This window comes from Pipistrellus kuhlii, unplaced genomic scaffold, assembly GCF_014108245.1.
Source record: "Pipistrellus kuhlii isolate mPipKuh1 unplaced genomic scaffold, mPipKuh1.p scaffold_m20_p_14, whole genome shotgun sequence".
NCBI lineage: Eukaryota > Metazoa > Chordata > Mammalia > Chiroptera > Vespertilionidae > Pipistrellus > Pipistrellus kuhlii.
The window spans coordinates 25971492-25999206 of NW_023425449.1; the positions used below are offsets into that span (position 1 = coordinate 25971492).

The 27715-nt window shown below is 36.8% G+C and overlaps 2 protein-coding genes across 6 annotated transcripts in view; one reads left to right on the top strand and one right to left on the bottom strand.

The window, feature by feature from the left end:
* Window positions 1-154: 154 nt before the first annotated feature.
* On the top strand, window positions 155-26312 carry LOC118718288 (syndecan binding protein). 4 transcript variants are annotated; one of them, XM_036436984.2, is made up of 9 exons: window positions 155-287; window positions 12436-12501; window positions 16745-16823; window positions 17957-18066; window positions 19890-20051; window positions 21796-21971; window positions 23238-23409; window positions 24047-24138; window positions 25218-26312. In XM_036436984.2, the coding sequence occupies exons 2-9, from the start codon at window positions 12451-12453 to the stop codon at window positions 25270-25272; spliced, it is 897 nt and encodes a 298-aa protein (XP_036292877.1). In that variant the 5' UTR covers window positions 155-287; window positions 12436-12450; the 3' UTR covers window positions 25273-26312. The 4 variants fall into 4 exon arrangements, with proteins under 4 accessions (XP_036292877.1, XP_036292878.1, XP_036292875.1 ...); XM_036436985.2 differs by having other exon boundaries at window positions 19893-20051; XM_036436982.2 differs by lacking the exons at window positions 155-287; window positions 16745-16823 and having other exon boundaries at window positions 12438-12501.
* NSMAF (neutral sphingomyelinase activation associated factor) overlaps window positions 25386-27715 on the bottom strand; it is a 49686-nt gene continuing 47356 nt past the window's right edge. For both annotated transcript variants that reach the window (XM_045581431.1, XM_045581430.1), the window contains one exon: window positions 25386-27569. In XM_045581431.1, coding sequence (XP_045437387.1) covers window positions 27475-27569 — 95 coding nt within the window. In that variant the 3' untranslated portion in view covers window positions 25386-27474. The remainder of the gene's footprint in view (window positions 27570-27715) is intronic.

Below are 27715 nucleotides of genomic sequence, written 5' to 3' on the forward strand. Positions count from 1 at the left end.
CGGTGGCAGCTCATTCCCCAACGCCCCCCCCTCCTCCCCCTGACAGCAGAGCAGCCAGTACCGGGCTCTCACCCACCCACCCCGACCCCCCAGCCGCCCCGTTACCAAGGGGACGAGTCACGTGACCCGGACCTCGCGCTTGCGCGGGCGGAAGGCGGGGGCGGCGCCGTGACGCGCCTGGAGGGCGGGTCCCCGGCGCGCGCGGCTTTTCTGCCCTCGGGCTCGGGAAGTCGGTGCGAGTGACCGGAGGCAGCGGCGGCGGCGGCGAGCGGGTTCCTGCGGCCTCGGTAAGCGGCCCCGGCGGGCGGGAGGGGGGGACGCTCACTCCCGGGCGCGGGGACGTGAGCAGAGGCATGTCGGCCCCGGGTCACAGCGGAGACCGTCCAGGTCGCAACGGTTTTCGGGAGGCGGCGCCCGCTCCGCGCCCTCCGAGCGCCCAGCCGGCCCGGCGGGGGTAGTTGGCGCGCTCCGCCTGCCCGTCCCCGCGGGGGAGGGGGGGGTGGGGTCTGGACCGGGCCGGGCGGGGGGCCGGGGCTGGGGACTGAGCGCAGCTCGGGGACTGTCTCATTCCGGTTCCTTTCGGGCCTTTTTGTTCCTCCGGGAGGAGGCGGCGCGGGCCCGGGGCGGTGCTGGGCGGCCCCCCGCGGGCGCCTCGGGCGGCCGGGCCGGAGGAGGGGGTTTGCTCGGCGGGGGCGGGCTCCGAAGTTGGCGGAAAGCGAGCGGGTTTGCTTTCAGGGTGTGTTCTGGGAACCGTCCCTGGAGATCTCTGACTCAGAGCTTTCGCGTCAGGACTTCCTGGTGAGGAGGGGACGCGGTTCCTTTCTCCGAGCGGGTTACGGAGTCACGAGTCGGCTAATGTGTTATTGAAAGGGCTTTGGAGGGTTCTCTCGTCCGGGTGTGTGATCTGCATGCACAGTTACTGCTGCTTTTCCATTATGTAAGGCCATTACTCGGTCCCTGTGGTTTGCCACACTCTTAGCATTCACTTGCTTCAAAGAGAAAACGCACACAATCGATTGAACAGGAAAACGACGTGGAGAATCAGCTGCAGACTGTTCGCTTCATCTCAGATAGAATACGTGATTGATTTCAACTCGAATGTGTCGTCTTTAGGTTTTCTGTTTGCGGTTGTGGGTAGACAGTGAAAAACGTGTTCTGTTCTTAAATGTGACTGTCTGTTACCAGCCTAGTCCTGTAAATTGCATTCCTCGTGGTGAAAAGGATACAGCAAAGGACTTGTGCCACAAAATAAAGGTTCAGGAAGAAGTCACTGCATTAATCTAAGTATAACTTGGGCAACAGTTTTTAGTTATGTTTGAGCATTATAGGAAAGGATGTAAAAAAGAAATCATGACCAAAAGAGAGAATTTCCTAATAGTTGGCTAAGTACACTCAAATGTGTACCGTTCAATTTTTAAAAAACCACCACTTCCTTAAACTGAACATGACTCAACTATTTTTTTTTCCTGTTTTCGCCAGATTTAGGTACCTTGTTAAGGTAGTTTTTAAAAAAGAAAGAGTCCCCCAAACGGCTTTTAAAAATATTTCCTACACCTGGTAATATCAATAGTTATATTAGTACTTTTTAATTTCTTTCTCATCGGTGCTGCAAATACTTAATTTATTTGTACATTTATTTGGTGTGTTGTTTTTGTTTTGTTTTTTAACTTTGTTTTTGAGGAGGTAAGCAGTGAGGTGACTGAAAAGTTAAGCAATAAAAAAGGTGTATTCTCACATAGGATAGTCTCCCATCTAGGTTCTCCAGCCAACCATAATCCCTTTCTAGAGGAGCCAACCGTAACATCAATATATTTTCACCCCTTCCATTTCTTTCCATCTTTTTGTTACTGTGGTAAAATACTTTGTAACATAAAGATTACCATTTTGAAGTGTACAGTTCGGTGGTATTAAATACATTGGCACCGGGCAAATATCACCGTTACCATCTATCCCCAGAACTGTTTTCACTTTGTAAAATTGAAGCTCTGTACCCATGAAACAGTAAGTTCCCATCCCTCCAGGCAGGCCATGACATCAGCCACTCTACTTTGTGTGGTTATGATTTTGACTGAGCATCTCATGTAAGTGGAGTCATAGAATATTGTCTTTTTGTGATTGACTTCTTTCACGTAGGTCTCCTCAAGGTTCATCCATGTTGTAGCATATTGCAGAATTTCCTTCCATTTTAGGATTGACTAATATTTTTCTTGTATACATTTGCCACATTTGGCTTACCGTTCATCCTTCCTAGGACACGTGGGTTGCTTATATGTGTGAGCAATTGTGAATAATGCTGCTATGAACATAGGTGTACAAGTAATCCCTTCAGACCCAGATTTCAGTTCTTTCAGGTATATATCCAAAAGTGGAATTGCTGGATTACTTACATGATAATTCTATTTTTAATTGAGGAACTGTCATATTGTTTCCTATAGCAGCTATAGCAGTTTATAGCCCCACCAACATTGCATTTCCATAGTGATTAGTGATCTTGAGTATCTTCAGGTGCTTATCCGTCATTTCTGTTTCTTGGGAGAAATGTGTATTCAACTTTTTTTTTTGCCAATTTTGATGTGTGTGTTTTGTTGTTGTTGTTGAGTTTTAGGAGTTCTCTAAATATCCTGGATATGAATCCCTTATCTATATGATTTGCAAATATTTTGTTTCATGCTGTGGATTGCCATTTTACTCTGTTGATAGTGCCTTCTGCTGCACAACATTGAAAAATTTTCATGAAGTCCAGTATGTCTCCTTTTTCTTTCACTACCTATGTATGCTTTTGGTGTCATATCCAATAAATCATTGTGAATCTTTTGTCCTATGTTATCTTCTAAGAGTTTTATTGTTTTGGCTCTTATATTTAGGTTCTTGATGCATTTTGAGTTTTTTATATGGTGTTAGGTAAGGGTCACTTTCATTGTTTTGAAAGTATACTAGGTATACCGGTTAATAATGGCAGATTTGTAATAAAATAAAACACGATAATTTCAAGAGAAATATCAAAAGTGCTTTATTCAAAGTAATATCCCTCGCTAGCTACACATTTCCCCATATTTCAGGTAATTTGTGGATACCGTCCCAATAGGGAGAACTTGTCTTGTTTGAGGCAAACCATTCAGAGACCGAATTTTCCATTTCTTTGTACTTTTTGAAGTGCTGCCCAAAAAGTGTGTGTGCCATAGATTGAAACAAGTGGTAATCTAAAGGAGAAAGGTCTGGTGAATATAACTGGTGGGTTAATACTTCCCAGGCAAGATCTTTTAACATGGCTTTAACTCTTTTTGAAGTGTGTGATGGTGCGTTGTCATGAAGCAAAATTATTGTACTTTGTCTTGTCTTCTGGCATATTCTGGTCGTTTCACGATCAAAGTGTGGTTCAAATTGAGTATTTGTTATCTGTAGCAATCAGTATTAATGGTTTTATCTGGTTTTAGAAGTTCACAATACCCCACACCTTCCTGATCCCGCCAAACACAGAGCATTGTTGTCTTTTCAAAGCGATTTGGCCTTGCGGTCGATGTTGATGGTTGACCTGGATCAACCCATGATTTTGTGCATTTGTTTGGGATTCTCAAAAGAAATCCATATTTTATCGCCAATCACAGTTTGATGCAAAAAGGACCTTCTTTCATGCCATTGAAGCAACAGTTTACTGGGAACTTTTTGGTTTTCCATTTGTCTTTTGTTCAGTTGATGTGGCACCCATTTTCTTCCTTAAAATCTTTCCAATTGCTTGTGAACAATTGGAAATTGTTTGCTGAGCAAATTTAATCTTTCTGCAAGTTGTTTTTGAGTTTGACATGCATCTTCATCCAATAGTTTTGTAATTGTTGGTCTTCAAACTTTTTCGGTTGACCTAGATGTTCTTTTTTTCACATCAAAGTCACCACTTTTAAAGTGTTTAAACCAGCGTTCACAAGTATCTTGAGGTGGAGCATGTTCACCATAAGCTTCTTGAAGTATATGATAACTTTCAGTCGCACTTTTCTTAAAAATAATAAATTAAAACTTCCCGAAAATGCTTTTTTTTTTGCATGAAATTAGACATTTTTAAGTGTAAATACACCTATGATGTTAATACCTTCAGCAAATTTGACAATATGCAGTTTTGAAGCTTGCTGTCCACACAACAAAATAGCATACATATCAAATTGAGTATATGACAACATATGTGTAACTCCATCTATTGAAAAAAAATACACCTAGTATATTCAGTTTTTCCAGCATCATTTGTTGTAAAGACTTGTCTTTTTCTCTTTGAATGGTCTTGATACCTTTGTCAAAAATCGATTTATCAAATATCTGAGGGTTTATCTCTAGGTTCCATGTATTTTATTACTGTAGATTTATAGTATGTTATGAAATCAGGAAGTGTGAGTCCTCTAGTATTGTTCTTTTTCACCATTGTTTTGGGTATTCGGGGTACCCTGAAATTACATAGGAATTTTGGCTTTTTCTAATTCTGAAGAATCATGGAGGTTTTTATAAGGATTGCATTTGAATCTGTAGATCATTTAGGCTAGTGTTGACATTTTAATACCAACCCTTAATGGATGAACATGGGATGTGCTTTCATTTATTTATATCTTTGGTGTGTTTTTTTCCTTCAGTATTGCTTTGTAGATTTCATTGTATAATTCTTTCACCTCTTTGATTAAATTCTTAAGTATTTTATTTTTGATGCTATTGTAAATGGAATTGTTTTTGTAGTTTCCTTTTTAGATTGCTTGTGTATAGAAATGCAACTGATTTTTGTGCATTGACTGTATCCAGCTGAGTTTGTTTATTCTAGTGTGTGTGTGTGTGTGTGTGTGTGTGTGTGTGTGTGTAGTCCAGGGGTTTCCATACCTTAACATAGAAGACTATATTATTTGTAAACAGATAATTTTCTCCTTTTCCAGTGTGAATGCCTTTATTTCTTTTTTCCTTTTCTTGTCTAATTGCTATGGCTAGAACTCTGTTGAATAGAAGTTGTGAAAGTGTGCCTCCTTACCTTGTTACTGATCTTAAAAGTATTCAGCCTTTCTCCATTGAGTGTGGTGTGCTTTGGATTTTTCATATATGGCTTTTATTACATGGACTTAATTTCCCTCTATTTCTATTTTGTTGAATGTTTTTTTTATCATAAAAGGTTGTTGAGTTTTATCAAATGCTATTTCTGCACCATTTGAAATGATCATGTAGTTTTTCCCTTCATCCTTTTGTTGATGTGACATACAATTTTGATTATTTCACATGTTGAAAGATCCAGCTCTTACAGGAATAAGTCCTGCTTGCTAAAGGTATACAGCTGTATAATTCTTTTAACGTGCTGTTGAATTCTGTTTGCTGATATATTAAGGGTTTTTGCATCAATGTTCACAAGGGATTTTGTAGTCTTAAAATACCTTTGTTCTAGCCTTGATATAAGGGTAGTGCTATCCTCATAGGATGAGTTAGGACATGTTCTCTCCTCTTCATTTTTTTTTAGCAAAATTTTGAGAAGGGTTGATATTCTTTTTAAATGTTTAGTATAATTCATCAGTGAAGCCATCAGGTCCAAGGCTTTTCTTTGTTGGGATATTGTGATACTGACTCCATCTGTTCACTAGTTATAGGTCTATTCAGATTTTATGTTTATTTGTGACTTAGTCTTGGTAGGCTTTTGGTTTCTAGGAGTTTTGTCCGTTTTTTTGTTTTGTTTTGTTTTTGTTTTAGATTATGCAGGGGTTTATTTTGTTTTTTGTTTTTTTGTTTTTTGTGTGTGTGGGGCATATAGTTGTTCATAGTACTCTCTATTAATCCTTTTGATTTCTGTAGGGTCCATGTAAATTTACCACTTTCATTTCTGGTTTTAGTAGTTTGAGTTTTCTCTCTTTATTTTTAGTCCAATGGTAGGTAAACTGCAGCTCGCAAGCCACGTTTGCTGCTTTGTTGATTAATAAGTTTGCCGACCACAGTCTTAGTCTATCTAACAAAAGGTTTGTCAATTTTGTTAATTTTTTTAAAGAACCAACTTTGGTTTCATCAGTTTTCTCTGTTCAATTCTCTATTTCATTTATCTTTGTTCTAATCTTATTTCTGCTAGCTTTGGCTTTAGTTGTTACTCTTTGTCTAGTTTCTTAAGTCGTGTCCCCCTCCTTTTAACACAGTTAGCATATTTATTGTGCAGTGCTTTTGTCTCCAGTTAATGATAATATTTGAACTTCTTTCAATATAGTGTAGATAGAACTTCCTCCTCTACTTGTGTTCTATTCAGTCGGTGCTTCAGTGAATAGAGTTCAACATGTGTCACTTTTTATGTGCATTAGACCTGAAGTGATATTGCTGGGTTGGAGGGTATTTGCATGTATAATTTTGGTAGACTTTGCAATGTCATTTTCTATGGAAATTATATTAGTTTGCACTTCCATGAGTAATGTTTGAGTGTTTCTTAAAGCCTTATTATCAGAGAGTGTCCTCAAACTTTGGATCTTTGCCATTCCAGTAGGTGTGAAATAGAATATTTTAGGTAAAATGAATTTTTTCTTAGACTTTATATGACCATATTTATCAGTGGCTTATCAGAATCTTGGTGGAGTTTTACTAAAAGGAAGAGTTCCACTGTTCTTCCCATGAAATATGTGTCAGCCTGGCAAGTATTTTAACTACTGCCCAGGTAATTCTGATCTGATGCTTAAACACATTTGAGAAACATTGCTCTAGAGATGATTGTTTAGGACTTCATCAGAGTGAACACATTCTTAGGTACTATATATGAACCATCTGAATGGTTTTTAGTTTTCAGTACATTAGAAAACACAACCAACACTTTATTATTGAGGTCTTTGAACATTTAAAAAATTACTTTAGGCCATTTTATGAGTAATTTGCTGAATTGAAAATAAAGGGACAGTAAAAAAAAAAAAAAATTACTAACAGTCTGAACATAAGAAACTTGGATTTTTATTATAAACTAGAGGCCCGGGGCATGAAATTCATGCACTAGAGGAGGGGGTCCCTCAGCCTGGCCTGCACCCTCTGGCAATCCTGGAGCCCTTAGGGGATGTCCGACTGCCCTGGAGGCGGGAGAGGCTCCCGACACCACTGCTGCACTTGCCAACTGTGAACCTGGTTCTGGGTGAGCTCCTGTGTTAAGCATCTACCCCCTAGTGGTCAGTGCACATCATAGTGACCAGTCGTTCTGCTGTTCAATCAATTTGCATATTAGCCTTTTATTATATAGGATTTTTCTGGTTTTTAAGGTATCTGTAGCTGAAACGGGCGACACCTTTTGAATACAACTAATTGCTCAACTGTCAAGAGTAAATTTGGAACATCTACATTTTATGAATATAGTTCTACATACATCTCTAATATATTCTAGCTTATATTCCTTTTGGTTCTCTATGTACTCAGTTGTCAAAATAATATACTGAATCTAGATTTCAAATCTCTAGTAGATATGTCGTTACTATCTAGTAATTTTTCTACTTGTATTGTCAAAACACACTACTTTTTTGCAAAGTTTAATGGCACATGATTTTATTGAGAGGATGATCATGATGTGTGTTCTATATTTAGAAGTAATTTTCATTTATACTTTTTAATCAGCATCAATAAGAATAATAAGTGCAATGAGTTTTTAAGAATATATCTACTGTTTTCTTTCACTCACCTTGTTTGAACATTGCCTTCATTTGGCCACTTATAAACCATATCAAGTAAATTTGCTGCACAAATATGACAGATTGAAGAAGACGGTACTATCCTTTTGATACCCTACCACTTCCTTGTTTGGGGGTCGGAGGGTGGTGGCTAGCCTTGCCCCAGCAACATCTGACACCTTTCATGTGTCAGGCGATCTCCAAGTTCTTGCCTCATGCAGGAAAAATGTTAAGACACAACTCTAAGTGAAAGAGAGAGTAAGTTTATTAAGACCTAGCTCAGTGAGGTAAAGGAATTGTCCCTGAGACAGGATTAGGGAGTGGCTCTGGGACAAGCTGCCACCGTCATTTCTTCCCTGGGTGCAACCCTAGAGTTTAGCTTAGCAGAGAAGCACAGAGGGAATGAGGCTGTGCTCAAAGAAGATAGTGCACTGTCTTCCTTAGACTGAGGGATTTTTACAGGCAGGAACACTATGGGAGGTCTCAACAGAATGTTCATTAGATTTCCTGATGGGTAGCTTAGTCTGCTGATGTATAAAAATGAGCATATAGTGGGATCAGGGGTCATTCTCTGGTTAGTTTTACCTCTATTTTGGACCAGACTGGCTCTAATTGTGTGTTTTTGTTATTGTTGTTATCCTTCTGACGTCATCTAAATCACTGGTGTGTAGATATAGATCTTTGGTTTGGGAGATAGATTTAGAACACCTTCTCTTAGATATCTTTGGTTAGGGGGGATGTAGTTTTGTGATTTATCAGCCCACTGTTAAGTGCTCAGCCTCAATTTTCTCCACTTGCCTGGGAATATTCCTAGTTTCTTACTAACCTGTCTCATTTATAGTAAAACAGATCCCAGGGACTTGTTTCAAAATATTGCATGATAAAGTCCTGAATGACTGAATGACAAATCATATTTCTTTTATTAATTATAGCTATATTGTTTATGCAATGGTTCTTAAGTTTGAGAAATTTCAGTTTTAGGCTTTCACCACAAAAAAATTCAAATTTTTATATTTATATGATTATTTTTCTCATCATAAGAGTTTAGAATACAGCTACTTGTGTTCATCTTCTGACTTGCCTAATAAATGTCTCTCTGATTTCTCACTGCCATCCTGGGTGAAAAATTCCAAATTTTCTGCAGTGTTCAATGAATACTTTTTAGGGAAAAACAATAACAACAACAAAAAACAGCTACAAAGATGGTATCTCTAGATTTGATCTTATAGGATGCAGTACTTTGGGCAGTACTAAACTGAAGGGTGACTGTTTTAGGACCTTAAGATGGTTTTAACCTATGGTCCTTTAGGTTACTACTCTGGTATGCATTTCCGTTATTTCCTATGCAAATTAAAAGATTCTGTATCATTTTACTTTTGCACTAATTGAAGCTAATTAGGTTACTCTTATGTTTAAATAGGAAATACTTTGATATCCTGGATTCCTGTGAAAATTATTTATGGGAATAGAATGTTCAAGTACTTTGCTGTTGAGTTAAAGCAATTAGCTTATAGATTTATTTTTTATTTTTATTTTTTAACAAGCGTGTCCTAACTCTTCTACCTTACAGAAAAGATTTCTTGATTTACTAGATAGACTTTTAAGCTGAGACCCTGGAAAGCAGAGTTGGCTACTGGTGGCAGAGCTGGGGCTAGGACTTGGGTTATTAAAAACTTTATTTTTAAAATTCAGGTGTAATTGACTTATATTAGTTTTAGGTATAAACTTAGAGGTTTGATGTTTGCATTACCACAGTAGGTCTTGATAACATCTATCACTGCACATAATTACTATTTTTTTCTTGTGTTGAGAACTTTTAGGATGCACTCTATTAGCAACTTTAGATATACAGTACAGTATTATCTATAGTCATCATGTCATATATTACATCCCTAGTATTTATCTTATAACTGGAATTTTATACCTCTTGACCCCTTTTACCCATTTTGACCATTCCTTACCCCTTTGTCCAGAAACCACCAATGTATTTATAAGTTTGGTTTTGTTGTCTGTTTTTCACATATAAGTGAGATTATATGGTATTTGTCTTCATGTGACTTATTTCACTTAACATAATACCTTTGGGACCACATGAAGCATAACATCAGCATCATTAGGGTACGAGAAGGAGAAAAGAGAATATAAGAGATCATGAACATGTTTGAAGAAATAAGTCTGGAAACTTACCTAGTCAGGTGAAGGAAAAATTCACACAAGTCCAGCAATCACAGAGTCCAAAATAAAGTGAACCCAAAAAGAGCCACACCAAGGTATACCATAATTAAAATGGCAAAGGTTAAAGTCGAAGAGAGAATCTTAAAAGCAGCAAGATACAGACAGAAAGATAAGTTACCTTCAAGGAAGCTCCCTTTACTGTCAGCTGATTTCTCAACAGAAACATGTCAGCCAGAAGGGATTGGAACGAAATATTTAAAGTGATGAAAAGCAAGTATCTACAACCAAGACTAATTTAGTCAGCAAGGCTATCATTTAAAATTGATGGAGAAATTAAGAACTTCCCAGACAAGGAAAGGCTAAAATAGTTTGTTACTACCAAACTAGTATTGCAGGAAATAAAAGGTCTTCAAGAAGAAGAAGAGGATCATAGTTAAAGGAATAAAATGGCTAGAAATACGTACCTATCAGTAATGTCTTTAAGTGTAAATGGCTTAAATGCTCCAATCAAAAGACTTGGATGATTAAGAAAACAAGATCAATATATATGCTCTCAACAAGAGACATACCTCAGAATGAAAGATACACTCAGACTTAAAAGTGAAAGTTATTTTACGCTAATGGAATGGGTGGGAAAAAGCTGGGGAAGCAGTTCTTAGACAAAATAGACTTTAAAACAAAGGTTATGCTAAGAGACAAAGAATGACAGTACCTAATGATAGATATAACCCCTGTAAACATTTATTTACCCAACATAAAAGCACCTAAATATATAAAGCAAATCTCGATGGACATAAAAGGAAAGATTTACAGTAATCAGTTACAGTGGGGGATTTTACCACCCCAGTGACATCAATGGATATATCTTCCAGACAGAATATCAAGGACAAGGAAATGGTGGTCTTAAACGATACACTAGATCAGATTGACTTAATTGATATCTTTAGAGCATTTCATTCCAAAGCAGCGAAATATACATTCTTTTCAAGGGCACATGGAACATTTTCTAAGACAGATCATATGATAGGACACAAAACAAATTTGAATAAATTTAAGATATCTTTTCTGACCATAATACTATGAAATTAGAAATTGATCGCAGGAGGAATACTGAAAAAGATATTGAGGCTAAATAATATGTTACTAAATAATGAATGGTAATGAATGGGTTAACAATGAGATCAAGGAAGAAGTCAAATGATACCACTGAGCCACAGCAGCAGCAGGGCTGCTCATTGAGTTTTGAAATGAACCACTCGTACATTTCATTTCTTACAAGTAAAGTGTAACATTTTAGGTAGCCACTGGCAGAACTAAAAATAGAAATAGTGCTGAAACTGGTTTGGCTCAGTGGATAGAGCGTCGGCCTGCAGACTGAAGGGTCCCAGGTTCGATTCCGGTCAGGGGCACGTACCTTGGTTGCGGGCACATCCCTGGTAGGGGGTGTGCAAGAGGCAGCTGATCGATGTTTCTCTCTCATCGATGTTTCTAACTCTCTGTCCCTCTCTCCTCCTCTCTGTAAAAAATCAATAAAATATTTAAAAAAAAATAGAAATAGTATTAGATTACCAGCAGGTACTGAAGGAGCCTGGCTGGAAAAAAATCTTTATCCTCCAGTGTACTTTCAGTTCTCTCTACTGGCAATACTGCCAGCTGGCAAAAGAGCAATATGTAAAGGACCCATCTCCATTTCCACAGAGCAGCCAGTAATGGATGATGTGGATATGAGAGGTAATAAACTGGTAACTGGACTTAGGTTAAACCCTATACGTTTAGGATATATTGTTATATTGGGTTTAAAGAAAGTACCAGGCATTCATCTCAAAATAGCTAAACAGAATTTTAAAATATGTCCTGGTAATACTTTTAAAAAATGTTTTATACTACTTCAAAACAACAATTGATGGTGACTGGAAAAAAAATTAAATGATATAAATTTTTAAAATGTCAAAATTTACCTCTTATTCTGCAGGTCCTTACTCTATTTTGTTCATGTCTTCTGAAGATAAAACTATTATTAATAGTTGGTGTACAGTATACTTTTCTGCATGCAGTTAATTGACCATTGGTCAATACGGGTGTTAGGCTCACGGACCGACCACTCTTGCAGAAGAAATCTGAATATAACTTAAGTCGGCCCTCTCCATATTCAGTTTCCGAACTGCAAGTAGAGGTACAAGTTGACCTTCAAAGGTCAATTGTACAAATATATGTCTATTGGGGTGGGCAAAAGTAGGTTTCCAGTTGTAAATTAATACAATTAATAAATAATACACTATTTTGTGTATTCATAGCTATAAGCTTTTTGCTCACTCCTGTATATATGTATTTTCCCCTAGTGATAGAGGCTTTATAGATAAGCTAGATAAATCACATAACCATTCTTTCTGATTTTCTAAACTTTTTAAGTGAAGGACTTTTATATGAAGGGAAGATTAACGTCTCTAAGGATGTAGTTTGATAGTAGTGGTAAGGGAGGGAGAGGTAGCTTGGTAGACATTAATCAGTAAGCAGTTTTTATATAGCCTAGATGTTCATATTTTCCCATATTTTATGTGTATTTTGCTATTTATGGATACTATTTAAATTTTAGTGAAAATTGAATTATATAAATTTTTCTTTGTTTTTTCCTTAGAAAAATCCTGCAAAAATGTCTCTGTACCCATCTCTTGAGGATCTGAAGGTAGACAAAGTAATTCAGGTATGTTTAAGTTGTTTAAGTGTTTTTTTCTCCATATATGTCATACATTTTAGTACAGATAAAGTAAAGCAAGAAATTTGGATATATTTGTTCATGTTCATGCATCATCTACTTTTTTCAGTTTATTAATTGCAGACTACAAAGTTATAGAAATGCTATTCATTTTCATTTTATGAATTAATGGGTATGGGATATTATTTCTTTTTTTCTTTTTTTTTCCACCTGCCCCACCCCATCCCTCTGGGATATTATTTCTTTACAGCTGGACTTAAATTACTCACTGATAGGTAGATTTTATGACTAAAATTTAAATATAGCATACATAAGTTGGTAAAATACACTTCAATTTTTTGATGTTCTAGTTTTGGTTAAAATTAGAATATCGGGATCTTCAGCTTTGACCAATCTTTAAAATAATTATTTCTCTTCTCTCTGAAGTTAAAAATTACAGAAATAGTGAAATATACATGCTGCTTATAGAAGAGTAGTGTCGTGATCTATACCCTTTTGGATGTAGGCAGCAGACATTTCACACATTCGTGCTCTAATAACTGTTAGAGATTCCAGTATTGCTTATCTCATTAAGTTAAAACTTTCTGTGGTCCTTCATGTTACTGCTGGGGGCATGTTACTGCTTAAGAAAGTTTGGGGTTGGGATCAAGTCTTTCTGTTGGTAAATTTTTATTGTGCTTTTTAACTGGTGATAACAATTTTTAATGAGTTTGTTTTGATTCCTGTTTACTTTCAACTTTATATCTTATAAACTTAGAATTTTTTCAGCTATTGTTTGTTTTAATTTGACGAGATAACTCAAACTCGTGTTGTACTTTATTTCTAAAATCTTTTTAATATGTTTTTTCTGGATTGTTTGGTACTTCAAAGCTTATTACTCTAAAGATCATTTTGATTGAGACTGACCTCAGTTTATGTGAAGTGAGATTTAATAATTAGTTAATGATAGAAGTCTTAAGCAACTTGAAGAGTAAGAGTGCTTTTAGACAAACTTAGCCTTTTGAGAGTGAAAAATCTTGGCAGTATTAGTAACAAATATGTGGCTGCATTATTAACCTTGTAGTAAAGTAATGTAATTAAATGTGGTGGGGGGGAGATCAGTGAACACATTTTTCATCATAGATCTACTATGGATATTAAAATGTGGTTTGTAAAATCTCTCAGATTCATTGTTCAGCTGCCAAGGCTTTGATGCCTCAGTTTTAAGTGGCATGTTCAGTCATCTTAAATGCGCTATCATTTCTTTCTTCATTTTTTGTTGGTGTTTTTCTCATGTGGTTTTTATTTCCACAAAGTTCATCTGAACACACACATTTTCTTTCTTTTTTTTTTAATATATTTTATTGACTTTGTACAGAGAGGAAGGGAGAGAGATAGAGAGTTAGAAACATCGATGAGAGAGAGTCATCGATCAGCTGCCTCTTGCACACCTCGTACTGGGGATATGCCCGCAACCAAAGTACATGCCCTTGACCGGAATCGAACCCGGGTCCCTTAAGTCCCCAAGCTGACGCTCTATCCATTGAGCCCAACCAGTTTCGGCAGAACACACACATTTCTTTTTGAAAAGTCCTTATCTGAAATATTTAGCCTTCAAAGAATAACACCAAAGACAATAATGACATCAGCATTAAGTGATAAGGATTTGCAGATGGATCAGAAAGAATGTTTTCTTCCTTTCTGTTCCATTTTATTGAATTCTAAATTAACCATGTTGACTTCGAGCAGAGGTTTTTGATTTTGAAAAGAAGAAAAAGAAGGAAAGAGTTCTTAATGGTAAATGTTAAAGGCTATAGTCTACATTAGGCTGACCCTTTAAGAAGCAGCTTATTTATGGATATTTCCATTAGAAGAACTTTTTTATTTCGAGCAAAAAACTGCTTCAAGATATAATGAGTAAAGAGGGGGGACATATAGGTGTGTTTGTTTTTAATTCCTCCTTGTTTTAAAAGTATTCTTAGCATCTTGGGCAGTATTAGAGAGAGAGAGAGAGAGAGAGAGAGAGAGTGTGAGTGTGTGTGTGTGTGTGTGTGTGTGTGTGTGTGTGTAAACTTTACACAGTAATTCATACTTAAGTTTATTTTTGTTCTTGAGATGCCCCTGCAAAGGTGGTATGTATTTTCTAATCTTCTGGCCTTTTATACCACAGCAAAGCTAAGCTAAAATGCAGCTGTTAACTGGAAGTTCATATATAGTAAACTATTTTTATAATAGCCATTAGTCTGTGACTTTCCACATCATATAATTCCTGAACCTCTCTGTCCATTGCAAATTCTTAACAGGAGCCTGTGGTTCCTGTACCTATATAAAATAAGCTATCAAGTAACAATGACATGAAGATCCAGTACACAGTTTCTAATGCAGTGAGCAGAGGGGACAATGACAATGGTAGCTCACAAATGTCTGTCCACAGGCTTTCTGTAACAGCAGAAACAACATGCCCCAGCAGAAACTGGGCCCCTTTTTAAATAGCTTGAGATTTCAAATGAGTGTGAAACAGTTTGTATATTTAGTGCCTCATAGTCCTTAAGCTCTTGTACCATCTTTCTTTTATTATACCAGATGATGTAATCATGCATTTGGTTGCAGAGAACTTTCAATATAAGGGATGGGGCAAAAATAGGTTTACAATTGGGAGTACACAAAACAGTTTATTTTTGTATTATTAATTAATTACTAATTACTGTATTTTACATATGAACAACTGTAAACCTACCTTTGCCACACTGTACATATTCTTATTTTAGTATTCCTTGGAATAAGAATAATAGCAATGAGCCGGGACCAGTTTGGCTCAGCGGATAGAGCATCGGTCTGCGGACTGAAAGGTTCTCTCCCATTGACCACCAGGGGCAGCTCCTGCATTGAGCATCTGTCCCCTGGTGGTCAGTTCGATTTCGGTCAAGGGCATGTACATTGGTTGCAGGTACATCCCCAGTGGAGGGTGTGCAGGAGGCAGCTGGTTGATGTTTCTCTCTCATCGACGTTTCTAGCTCTCTATCCCTCTTCCTTCCTCTCTGTGGAAAATCAATAAAATATATATTTTTTTAAAAAAGAATAATAGCAATGAATGAAAGAATAGAAAATAATAACCTATCTAAAAAGTAATACTCTTTTTAAAAGATATTTTTATTGATTTCAGAGAGGAAGGGAGAGGGAGAGTGGGAGAGAGAAAAATCTGAATGATAGAGAATCGTTGATCAACTGCCTCCTGCACTCCCACCCTGGGGATCGAGGCTGCAGCCTCAGTATGTGCCCTGACCAGGAATGGAACCATGACCTCCTGGTTCATAAGTCGACACTCAACCACTGGGCCGAGCTGGCTGGGCTATCTCGTCATTTTTTTGTTGGTGATAAAGTACATGTTTTGCTTACTTTGTAATACTTTTATATTTAGCATAACCGCTTTTTATACTTGCTAAAATGAAAATAATTCAGTAGAAAATGCCACAATAAATATTAGCCACAAAAAACATTTTAAATATGTAGTTATTTTTCTGATATAACTTTTATATGACTGAGCTTTTTTTATACAGATAATTTAATTCTTAAAAGAACAATGAAAATTTAAAATATTACTATATTAATTTTTAAAAATATTACTATATTAATTTGTTACACCAAATTATATGATATGTGGAAAGATGCTTAATCAAGTTTTTTTGGTAGTGTTATATATTTAGAATATGAAAAATATTTTTTACAGATTTTCTTTTTTTACAGATATTTAAAAAAATATATATTACTGAAATGTTTGAAGCTAAACTTTCTTGAGTACAACTTTAGTGTTTTAGTTTCTTTTTGGAATAATGAATTAAACTTATAAGAACTAGAGGAATTTGTACGTGGGGAGGAGAGGTGAGGGGCCTCCCTCAGCCTGACCTATGGCCTCTTGCAATAGGGACCCCTCACTCCTAACTGCCCGCCTGCTCACTTTTTACTGCTTCATTTCCTGCTCCTTAGTGCTGCCACAGAGGCGGGAGAGGCTCCTGCCACCATTGCTGTGCTCACCAGCCATGAGCCAGGCTTCTGGCTGAGGTGTGCTCCCACTGTGTGAGTGCATTGACCACCAGGAGGCAGCTCCTGCATTGAGCATCTGTCCCCTGGTGGTCAGTGCGCGTCATAACAACCAGTAGTTTTGGTCATTCCACCATAAGGGTGGCTGAACTTTTATAGATATAGATTTTAAGTACATATATGACATTATTGTTAGTTTTCTTTTGTTTTTCAGGCTCAAAGTGCCTTTTCTGCAAACCCTGCCAACCCAGCAATTTTGTCTGAAGCATCTGCTCCGATCTCTCAAGATGGAAGTAGGTTTATACTTTGGATTCATTCTCCTTAAATAGAAATCTTGAAGCCTTCTTTCTTTGAAATAAGAAATCTAATATTTAAAATTTTTTATTTAGTGTGAAACTGGTGGTTCAAGCTCTAGTAGTAAGTAGTAAATCAAAACTTGGGTTATTTTTGCATGAATCAAACCATCTGATGGAAATAATTTCCAGATTACTTTCTGGGAAACCACAACTCACAACTGAGTATATTCAAGTTGCTTGTTTTTTTGTGTGTTTTTTTTCATATTATTTCAAAGCCTAAACATTTAATGAAAAAAGTGAGCTATGAATATGAAGGTATTTTTTATGGCTTAATGAAATTAAGTTAATTAAATTTAACCCTCTTAAGTTCATAAGTTGAGATTGATGGCATTTATGTGAACTGTGCCATATTGCTGCTCTTAAACTGTTGTCTGTCTTGGGGGTGGAAAATGTCCAATTGGGCGTGGAGGGGCTTTCCCAATTCCTGAGATCTATTCTCAGTCTCCATATCCTTCTCTCTGGGCCCCTTTCCTTCTCACTTCATGGGGATTCAGGAGAGAACCCCTAAATATGACAACATACAAAAGTGTTGAGTAGATATTTGTGGCCTCATAATATTTATAACTTTGTTTCTTTTAGAAAATCCATTTTATTAAGTCACAAATAAATCATGTACAAAGAATCTTTTGGAAATGGTACCTAACTCTACTGCCAAGTTAAATACTGTTAATATTTAAATATACTGTTTCCAAGATTTTATTGGAATGTGGTTAATATTCTTAAAATGCTATGACTTTAAATCAATTTAAAACCTTTGATTTTATTTTTAATTGGAGAATTATTTCATAGCCTTGTTTACTTAAATGAGTTTTAAAGTAACTGCCTTGGCAAGCAGACATTTTGCTCAGTTATTCTCCACTGGAGAATCAGTGGTTGTTCACAGAATTGCTAATCAAATTAGTTTATTTGAAGAAAAATGAAAGGTGAGATAATTTATTTGGAAAAATTATTTCTACTCTTAGGAATTTTTAGAAGCCTAAGATTAACATAAGTAGAATCCCATTCTAACAACAGTTTTCATTTAGAATATTCTACTAATGTTTTTTTCTTTATTAATTCATTTATATTAGATCTCTATCCTAAATTGTATCCGGAGCTTTCTCACTACATGGGCCTCAGTTTAAATGGAGAAGAAATAGAGGCAAATACGGCCATTGTCCATGGAGCACCAACTCGGGGGGTATGTGTAGTGAACTAATTTTGAATTGTGTAAAATCATAATTTATGCATAAATATAAGCTCTCATCTTTATGGTTTACTCACAAATTTATAACTGGACTCCCTTCTGAATAGTACTTCTGAGTAGTCCATTTCCTTTGTGCTCTTCCCACTTTTTTTACTTATTAGCAGTTAAACATGCAGGTGCCTTGACTGGTCCATTCTCCTTTGTCTTCTGCATTTAGTCAGTTACTAAGACCATGTGATGCTGTCTCTATTCAGAGCTTCTATACTACTCTCCTAGATTATTACAGTCGACTCTTACATTTTCCCTAACAATTTCTTATAACAAACAGTACTAAGCTGCTGCTAGAGTAATCATTATGAAGTACAGGTCTATCATATTTGTTTGCTCACAATTAAATACCTGATATTTATCAAATATTTATTGAAAACTTGCTTCTATCAGCTAGGGTGCATTTGTGAAACATCACAGTGGGTATTTTAACAGCGATAATTTAGAAATTAGACAAAGGTTGAAGCATGGAATATCATTATAATTGCAGAAAGTTGCTCCACCTCCTAGGATTGGGGAAGCGTAGGGAAGAGGTTGGAATTAGCAGAACCTAGAAGCATATGGGGAGAAGAGCTCCAGGGAATTGGGTCTCAAATCTTGGAGGAGAGGCAGTGCTGGTACCTCAGGGGCTGCAGTGAGGCTGGTTCTGGGAGTGTCAGTAAGTTCTGGAAAATGGAATTAACTGCTGCCTCCAGTGTTAAGTGCAAGGTCCAGACAATGCCATCAGGAACCAGAAGCAAAGCAGATGGAGCACTTGTCCCTCCTCTAGCCTTCCAATGTTATTTGTACAGTTCAACCCCCAGAAGGGTGGGTTTGGGGCTAACAGTATTTTGTTACCTGGCACTGCCTACGCCCTTGACAATTCAGTCTATCCCTAAACATCTACAAACATAACTTCACATGAAGCAATAACAGCTTTGTAGTTTTCCCTTAAAAGATGCAGTTCTTCATAAAATTGTGGTTCAGTAGGGGGAATGCAAGAGACAGCCTATCATGTTGCTCTCTAACCCTTGCTCTGTCAAAAAAACAATTTAAAAAAATATAACATAAGAAACCAGTTTTGGTCAAGGAAACTTGAAATAAGATACCTGGCACAAGTACCTGCTATTCTAGGGCAGTCTAGTTTGTGCCTACCATTGGCTAGTCCACGAGTGTTTATTAAAGGGGATGAGAAATAATATTTGTGGTGTGCAGCACTCAGGTAACATGCACTTTTAATCCTCACCGTGGCACTGTTGAGGTAAGAATGTTGCCCTTTTATAGAAACTTTAAAAGGGTAAGGAGTTTGCCAAAGATCAGACCATATAAAAACCCTCTGGTATTGCCTTATTTGGTTCCTTTTTAGTATTGAGACCTTTGCTCATTGTGTCCAACCTTTTCACATAGAAAATGGGCATGGTACAAACCCTGAAAATGTTGCATAAGTTTCAAAAGTGTAATATGATCTTTATGTTTCGGATCTTACATTTGAGCTGAAGACAAGCCAAAGTACACAGGAACAACTGCACTGAATTCAGAAGGCAGCAGGAGAGAGTAGGGCATTGATTATTGGAGGTGATAAATGTGGGAATAAGTGGCCTGAGGAATTAGTAAATCAAAACTTGGGTTATTTTTGCATGAATCAAACCATCTGATGGAAATAATTTCCAGATTACTTTCTGGGAAACCACAACTCACAACTGAGTATATTCAAGTTGCTTGTTTTTTTGTGTGTTTTTTTTCAGGGAGAATGTTTGTAAATACTGACACATTGTGTATTTTTTTGTCAGCAGTTGGTAGCAAGACCTTCCAGTGTGAACTATATGGTGGCTCCTGTAACTGGTAATGATGTTGGCATTCGTAGAGCAGAAATTAAGCAAGGGATTCGTGAAGTCATTTTGTGTAAGGATCAAGATGGAAAAATTGGGCTCAGGCTTAAATCCGTAGATAATGTAAGTATTTTTTATGTCTATTTGAATTTGTCTAAATAGCTTATAGGATTTTAAGTGATCTGTGTTGGAATAATTTAAATTAAAATTCTTTAATAAATTATAATGGCGAATTTATGATTGAGAATACTTTAACAAACTTTTCCACTTGGAGATGCCATATTCTGAAGAAGTAGAGTTGGCACTTCTAACATGACCTTGAAAAAAAAAAAAAGTTTTTTTTTTTTTTTTTTTTAGTCGTCTTGAAATAAAGTTCATTAGTCTGTATATATTTTAACATGATTTATAAAAATAAAATCTGGCATTGATATAGAGCAACAGATATGAAAGTTAAAGACTGACCAGTGAAAATCTGAGCTTATGATGAATATTTTTAAGCCAGAGAATTATTTAATTTGTTAAAAAATGGTTTTGCGGTTCTTTTATTGCCATCCTTTAATTTGAATTTAGTAGGTCATTTTCTGAGCAAAGGTGACTTTCTAATTAGGGAAACCTTTATAATTGCTTCCATCTCCCCTTGACTCTACTGAAGAAATTAAACAGGGTTACTCTAAGGAAGCACTCAGGATTGTTAAGGACTTGCCCTGATGTATTATGTTTCAGGTATTGCCTTATTGGGTTCCTTTTTAGTATTGAGATCTTAGCTCATTGTGTCCAACCTTTACACGTAGAAAATGGGCATGGCATGAATTATTGGCTTATGGCCGAGGTTGACCTTGGCAGGAGCCCAACCCTGCCTGCCTGCCCGCCCAGGAGATGAGGACATTGATGCCTTTGAACACCCGAGTTTATTGAAGACACATCAGGGTGCTTCTTTGGGAAGCTCTGACTTCGCGCTCTCCTTTTCCAGTGAATGAAGTATTTGCTATGCTGTCTCCTGTGCCAGGGTTTCTTCTCCGCACCTTCCTTTGAGACAATATATTAATAGGCCTCTACACCCCCCCCCCCCCACTGCAATTATCCTTACAGTAGATTTGTCCACTTGGGCAAAGCTCAGTGGTCAGACTACTTTTCAGATGCTGCCCACTTTCCTGTACCGCCTAAATGGCAGACACGTGACAGAAGTCAAGTCTGACCCAGCATAAGATGGTAGAAAGGGTCTAGTCTTGTAGATGCTTTCATATTTTGTCAAGTTCATTCTTCTGTACTTGTTTATATTTTATTCAACATCTGAATTTGTTTATAGAAGTAAAAATATCTTAAACATTTTTGAGTTTTCTGTATTTCATAGAGGATTCTTTATAAGAACTGGAGTAGGATTGAATGTGCCCACATTTTTAGGCCGTTAAACCCTACTCTTAATTATGCATAATTTAGCAAGTGGAGAAAACATTTGACTTCTTTGCTTTCCCCCTAAATAATGATCATGTGGCCAGTACCTATTTGTATTGTCAGACTCAGCAAAAATGGCATTAACATCTATTATAGTAAACCTACTTTGTTTTCTATAGTCTTTTTATTCCAAAATGCTTTTAAAGGAGTGATTGAGGATAGGTAGATGGGTCATCAATTGAGGTATAAATTATTACTGAGATATGACCTTTTTTGCTTTTCTTCTTGGGATTCCTGCCTGATAAAATTTTCTATTTATTTATTTGAGGGGGGGGGGGGGGCGGTGGTTAACGACACATATACTTAATTTTTTTTTTTTTTTTTTAGGTTAGACTCCTAAACAGTTGGTCCTAATTTTCCATCATTTTAAAACTATATCATAACAGTGTTAAATGACCAAACTTATTTTCTTTAGGGTATATTTGTTCAGCTTGTCCAAGCAAATTCTCCAGCCTCATTAGTTGGTCTGAGATTCGGGGACCAAGTGCTGCAGATCAACGGGGAAAACTGTGCAGGCTGGAGCTCTGATAAAGCACACAAGGTGCTCAAGCAGGCTTTTGGAGAGAAGATTACTATGACTATTCGTGACAGGCAAGTTGACTGGACAGTTCAAATGGAAATTTAAGACCCGTTTCCTGTTTTCTTGTGCTTTTTAGATTCTGTGAATATAATCAAATGTTACTGATGAGGCTTAGAGTCTTAAAATTAATGTGGTATAGATTTTTCTTACATAGTTTGTTTTTAAAAATGGTATCCTGGTTTTGCATACACTTTTATTTCAGATATTATAGAAATTCATCCTCTAAGAAGTTACTTTCCTATCTTAATCTGTTTCTGTAGAAAATAGAAAATATACATTGGAAAAGTAAGCAGCATGGCATCCTTGGGCTCACATTCCATTTCACTACTTAGGCATCCTGCCTACAAGTTCTAAAAACAAATCTGGCTTTTTGGCTGGTTATGAAGCTCCAGTTGTCAGGGTAGGAAGATGGAACATTTTATTTAGCAGTTAGTCCGTTTATAATGGACACATTTAGCACATGAAATCTGGGCCTCCATTTATTTTCTTGCCCCAGCCCTCGCAAGTGTTAAGGGTGGATGGGCCTCTGTCATATAACAACTACTTGTGTTTCTCATATGTGGAAGGTACTTAGTAAACATTTTGTAGATGAATGCCATTTTTGCTTTATATCTAAGGAAAAGAGTAATAACATGGACCAATAGGAAGATATGACTGTTCTGAATTTTATGAAAGCACAGGTTTATCAGAAAACACATGTAATGACATGTCTCTGAATTATAGAAAGATGAGCAAGTATAATTGGCATGGTAGTTTTTAAGAGCAGACAGCTGGCTGCCTTATTGTAATAGCTACATCTTCCTAGAAGCCAGTTAAGTCTTGGATACTTAAAAGAAGGAAATATTAGTAATTTAGGCAAACCATAATGGATAAATTAAAAGAAATATAGTTAACCCTTGAACATGGATTTGAACTGTGTGGGTCCACTGTGGATTTAAATTAATATGGGGACCCGCAGTTCTAACCTATATTGTACAGGGTCAAACTATTGGGAATCTGCAAATGAGAACGGCCAACTATAGTTTATGCAGAGTCAAAAGCTCTGTGCAGATTTTTGACTGCATGGAGGGTAGTGCTCCTAACCCCCTGCATTGTTGAAGGATTAACTTAACAATGGAATTGTTAAGATATTCTGGGAATGTACAACATCACAGCCAAACTTAGTTGCTCTTATTAGAAACACTGAGTATATGATAACAAAACTACTAGTATGGCAGAATAGAAGTCCATTAAAACGTTTATATGCAATTTTCAATTGAACCCATTTTGTTTTACAGGCCCTTTGAACGCACAATTACTATGCATAAAGATAGTACTGGGCATGTTGGTTTTATCTTTAAAAATGGAAAAATAACATCCATAGTAAAAGACAGTTCTGCAGCTAGAAACGGTCTTCTTACAGAACATAATATCTGTGAAATTAATGGACAGAATGTCATTGGATTGAAGGTAAAAAAAACATGTCTTATTCTGCTGATTCCATTTTTGGCAAATGTTTTTTGTCTATTTAAATAGTGCTCTGTTTTCATATTGACCTTCAAAATATAGCAATACAGTGGGAGATGTGAAATCTGGGGCTATACTCAGGCCACGCAATGGAATTATCTGGAATAATAATTGTTCCGGTAACAAGGGGCTGAAGTAAATGATATCTGAAGTCCCTTGAGCTGGAATTGTATGGAGACATAGGCATTAAAGGTTTGGTGGCATTTTAATGAATGCTTATCCAACTTTTTTTCAATTTGGATTATGGGAAACAAGTAATAGTTTCTATTCATATTAATACTTTTTATATTTTTTTGTCCTTCCACAAATTCTTGAGTAGGGTTCTTTTACAATCTTAAAGGGTTTCATTATGACCTGCTTATTTCATAAACTTTGGTTAACTGAGGGGATATTGTAATAATCGTTAAGATTATTTTTTTGGCTAATATATTGTGATTCTACACTAAACGTGGTAAGGAAAACTAGAAAAAAATTGTAAATATAAATTGTAAATATCAAGAGTCAAGATTTTAGAGATATTAGCAAAACCTAAGACATATATTTCTTAGAATAACGAATAACAATTTTATGTTTTCAACAGGACTCTCAAGTTGCAGACATATTGTCAACATCTGGGACGGTAGTTACTATCACAATCATGCCTGCTTTTATCTTTGAACATATTATTAAACGGTAAGTAGACAGTTTTTTAACTTGATGTTTATGGTCATGTGACTTAACCCTTTGCACGCCGAACCATTCTGGACATTGGCTACCAGCTACTCGACGCTACTTTGCGAAACGTGCGTTGAGTTAACTCAATTCCCCGTAATCACTAATAAACTGCAATGTCCCCTGAGAGGGGACAGCGGAGTGCAAAGGGTTAATATATAAGAACTGTGCTGCTTTTAATTCCCAAACTTTTGGTTCTTTACCTAAGGGATGACATTAGAGTAAATTATTTAAATTAGAAGATTTGGTTGGTAAGGATGACCCCCTTAAACTTTAAGCTTAGAATAAAATTCATTACACACTTTGGAAATTTTGACATTTCCTACTAGGAAAAGGGTATATAAGCAGATTTGGGCAAACTCAGCTTCCAATTTTCAGTAAAATGGATTGTGGTTGCACGCTACCTGTAGTTCCTCTGCTCAGTAATTTACTTGTAGTTCATGATGGCAAATTCTTACTGGACGTTATAAGTCAATTTTTACTCTCTCGAGCATCTCCGGAGGCAGGTAGAGGTGTGTAGGGGCTGAGGGCTGGAAAGCTAAGAAAGGAGACTAGAAAAGGGGCAGCATGGTTACCTTCCCTGGAGCTTTTAAAATCCTGGCTTTAGCATAACTGTTTTTGCCAAGCCAACTTAGAATTCTTTTCCTCAGGATCTATTTTGCAAATGGAAATAGGCAGATTATATTTTTGTTAGTTTCAGCTGTTGGGCAGAAAGCAGCTAGCTACTTTAGGGGTATAAAAAAAGGAGTTACTGTGAATAGTGATAGCTGTCCCTCTACCCCAGTTTCCCAACAGCATTTAAAAAAAAATCATTAGCCTTTATTACACAATATATACAAAGACTTACCTTGTATCTTATCTAACTTTTCTAGCCAAGATACAGATAGCCTTTTTACAGTGGACGTTTGCAAAACGAAGATTACATGAGACCCTTAGATCAAAATTCATTAAAAAGGATCCCCTTTCTGCCAACTTTGATGCTAATAGGTGCTAAGCTTGAATTGGAGTTTTCTTTGATCAACACAATGCCTCTCTTGTAGGATGGCACCAAGCATTATCAAGAGCCTGATGGACCACACCATTCCTGAGGTTTAAAAGTCACGACACAATGAACTTCTCCAGTTTACTTCTTTGGCAACTTCACTCGATATTATGCACAGGAAGCTTCCTAGGAGCCAGAGAGCATATGCTGCATGAGGTCCTTTCTATCTACAGTGTAGCTGGGAATCTAACTGTTTGATCTGATAATTGCTCAGACTTCAAAATAGTTGTAGCCTTATCCTGGTTTTACAGATGTGAAACTCTCAAAATCAAAGGACTTTCCTAGATTAGTTTCTCTACTGGAAACCTGATGCTTTTCAAGCCATTATGATTAGAATGACTGATGCAGGCTTAGCTTTGTGTTGGAGCCAGTCACCTTTGTCCTATAAACCAAGTATTGTTGTTACTTTAGTTCTATGGTATATTTGCATTTTTACTGTTATCATAGGACATTTAGAATGATTGCTTTTGGTAGTTGTGTTTTGTTTTTTTAGTTACCTGTGTGTAGTGTGTTTCTGTAAACACCAATTAAATAACACTGGTTTCATTCCATGTAGAAAGCATTAAAACAGTGTATGCAAGTTGTATTAAATTTTAACTACCTTCACTTGCTTGAACTGCTGCCTTAACTTAAGCATCTAGAAGAAAAGCCAAAACATAATTATTGCTGCCTTTCTACATCCATAATGCAGTTCTATATTAAACTGAAATGTACCTTAGCCCAGAACAAGAGCTATATATATATAGCATAGCTGCTTAGTTGCAGTTGAGATTTTCTAGTCATAGTCATTGTGTAATGCAACTACTCATAGTTCCTGGTATCATTTTCTGACAAATGAATTACTATATATTTAATGTAAAAATTCTTATGCTAAGTAGAATAAATTTTTGACTTTTTTTTCATTCATAGATTATATAACTTAACTGCTTTAGGAGGGTCTTAACAAACCATGTTGTCCTGGTGATTTGTTCTATTTCTGACTTCTCCCTGCAAACAAAATGGCATTGACACTTTACCCTGATTTTTTTTCCCCCTCCTTTTTGGTTTCTACTTATTCTAATTAAATATGTATGTATAAATAAAATTTAGCCAGTCTATTATTGCACCTTTTGGAAACTGTCCATGGCTTTCACTAAACTAGTACATGACCTAGAAAACAGGCATGTGAAATTCACCTGGGACCTGTGGTGGGAGTTGTCTCTGCAGCAGCTGTGATGCTGATGGACAGGTCTGCAACCCTCAAGGTGAGCATCCGGACTCGGGTAAGGCTGTAGATTCTCCCTAGTAATACTTGAGACCAAGTCATGTTTAGAGTCACTGAAAATTCTATCATCCTGGTCTGACTCAAGTTTTCCCCTAAGCCATAACTGCCAGCAAGATTTTTAAGAGTATAGAAAAATTTAAAATCCCATCTTATTGTGGTTTAGAAAAGAAGTTACTGCTTTGCAGCTTACCTTGTTTGAAATTTAGCAAAGCAAACCAGTGTTTCCCAGTTTGATGATCTAGTTTGCTGTCTGAACTTGGATCTAAAGATGGTTCCAACAAGAACAACATTCACATCACTTAAGTATGGTTTTCTAGGAGAATCAATACTTGAAAAGTCCTAGTTTTTGTAATAAATAAGAAAATGAAAACGTTTCATTACAGAAAAATATTTTTAATGTAGAAAAGATGACCATTTAATAGTTATAATGAAATAAACTGTTCCTATACACAATAAACTTACTGTTATAATGAAATAAACTGTTCCTATACACAATAAACTTACTGTTATAAGAACTGCTATTCCTTCCCCAGGTCCTTATCCTCCAGGAACAGTAGGTTATAGAAAGTAACCACACCATGAAAACACACCCCAAACCCAGTGGGCAGCGATTGTGTAAGTCAGGAAGACAAAATAGTGACTCAATAGTAGAGAATACTGCACACTTTCTTGGAAAATCCTAAATTAAGTGCTTTTGGGATGTTCCCCAGTTTAGATTCTCTGCCACTCAAATCTGTCTTCTGACCATCATATTGGGATGATCACCTGCCTTACAAATGTAATGTTTCTCCCTAACAGTGCTGTACCTTTACCCTTACAGGATGGCAACTCATAGTTTTCAATGATGTCACCATGATTTAGAAAGTTTAAAACCTCAACTTTCTTTTGTGGTAAAACTTCTAATTACTATCATTGCACTTCCACCAGTTCATTTAAAAGTATGGTTTAAAAATACATTAGAGTTCTTAACATTTAGGAGAGGAAAAGGCACTTAATACTGCAATTTCCAGAACATAATTTTTCTGTCTTCCCCTCCTGTGATGATACTGCTACACTGTTCGTTCATCCATATACATGTCACAGCACCTACAAGGAAAAGACACTGGTTAGGGGTGGAGTTGATAGGAGGTCCCCAAAGATACACTAACAAGTGATGTACTCTTAGCTGATAAAATCTTTGTAGCTTAGCTGGAGAAACTTGGGAAGAATAGAAACCACTTATATAAGTAAAA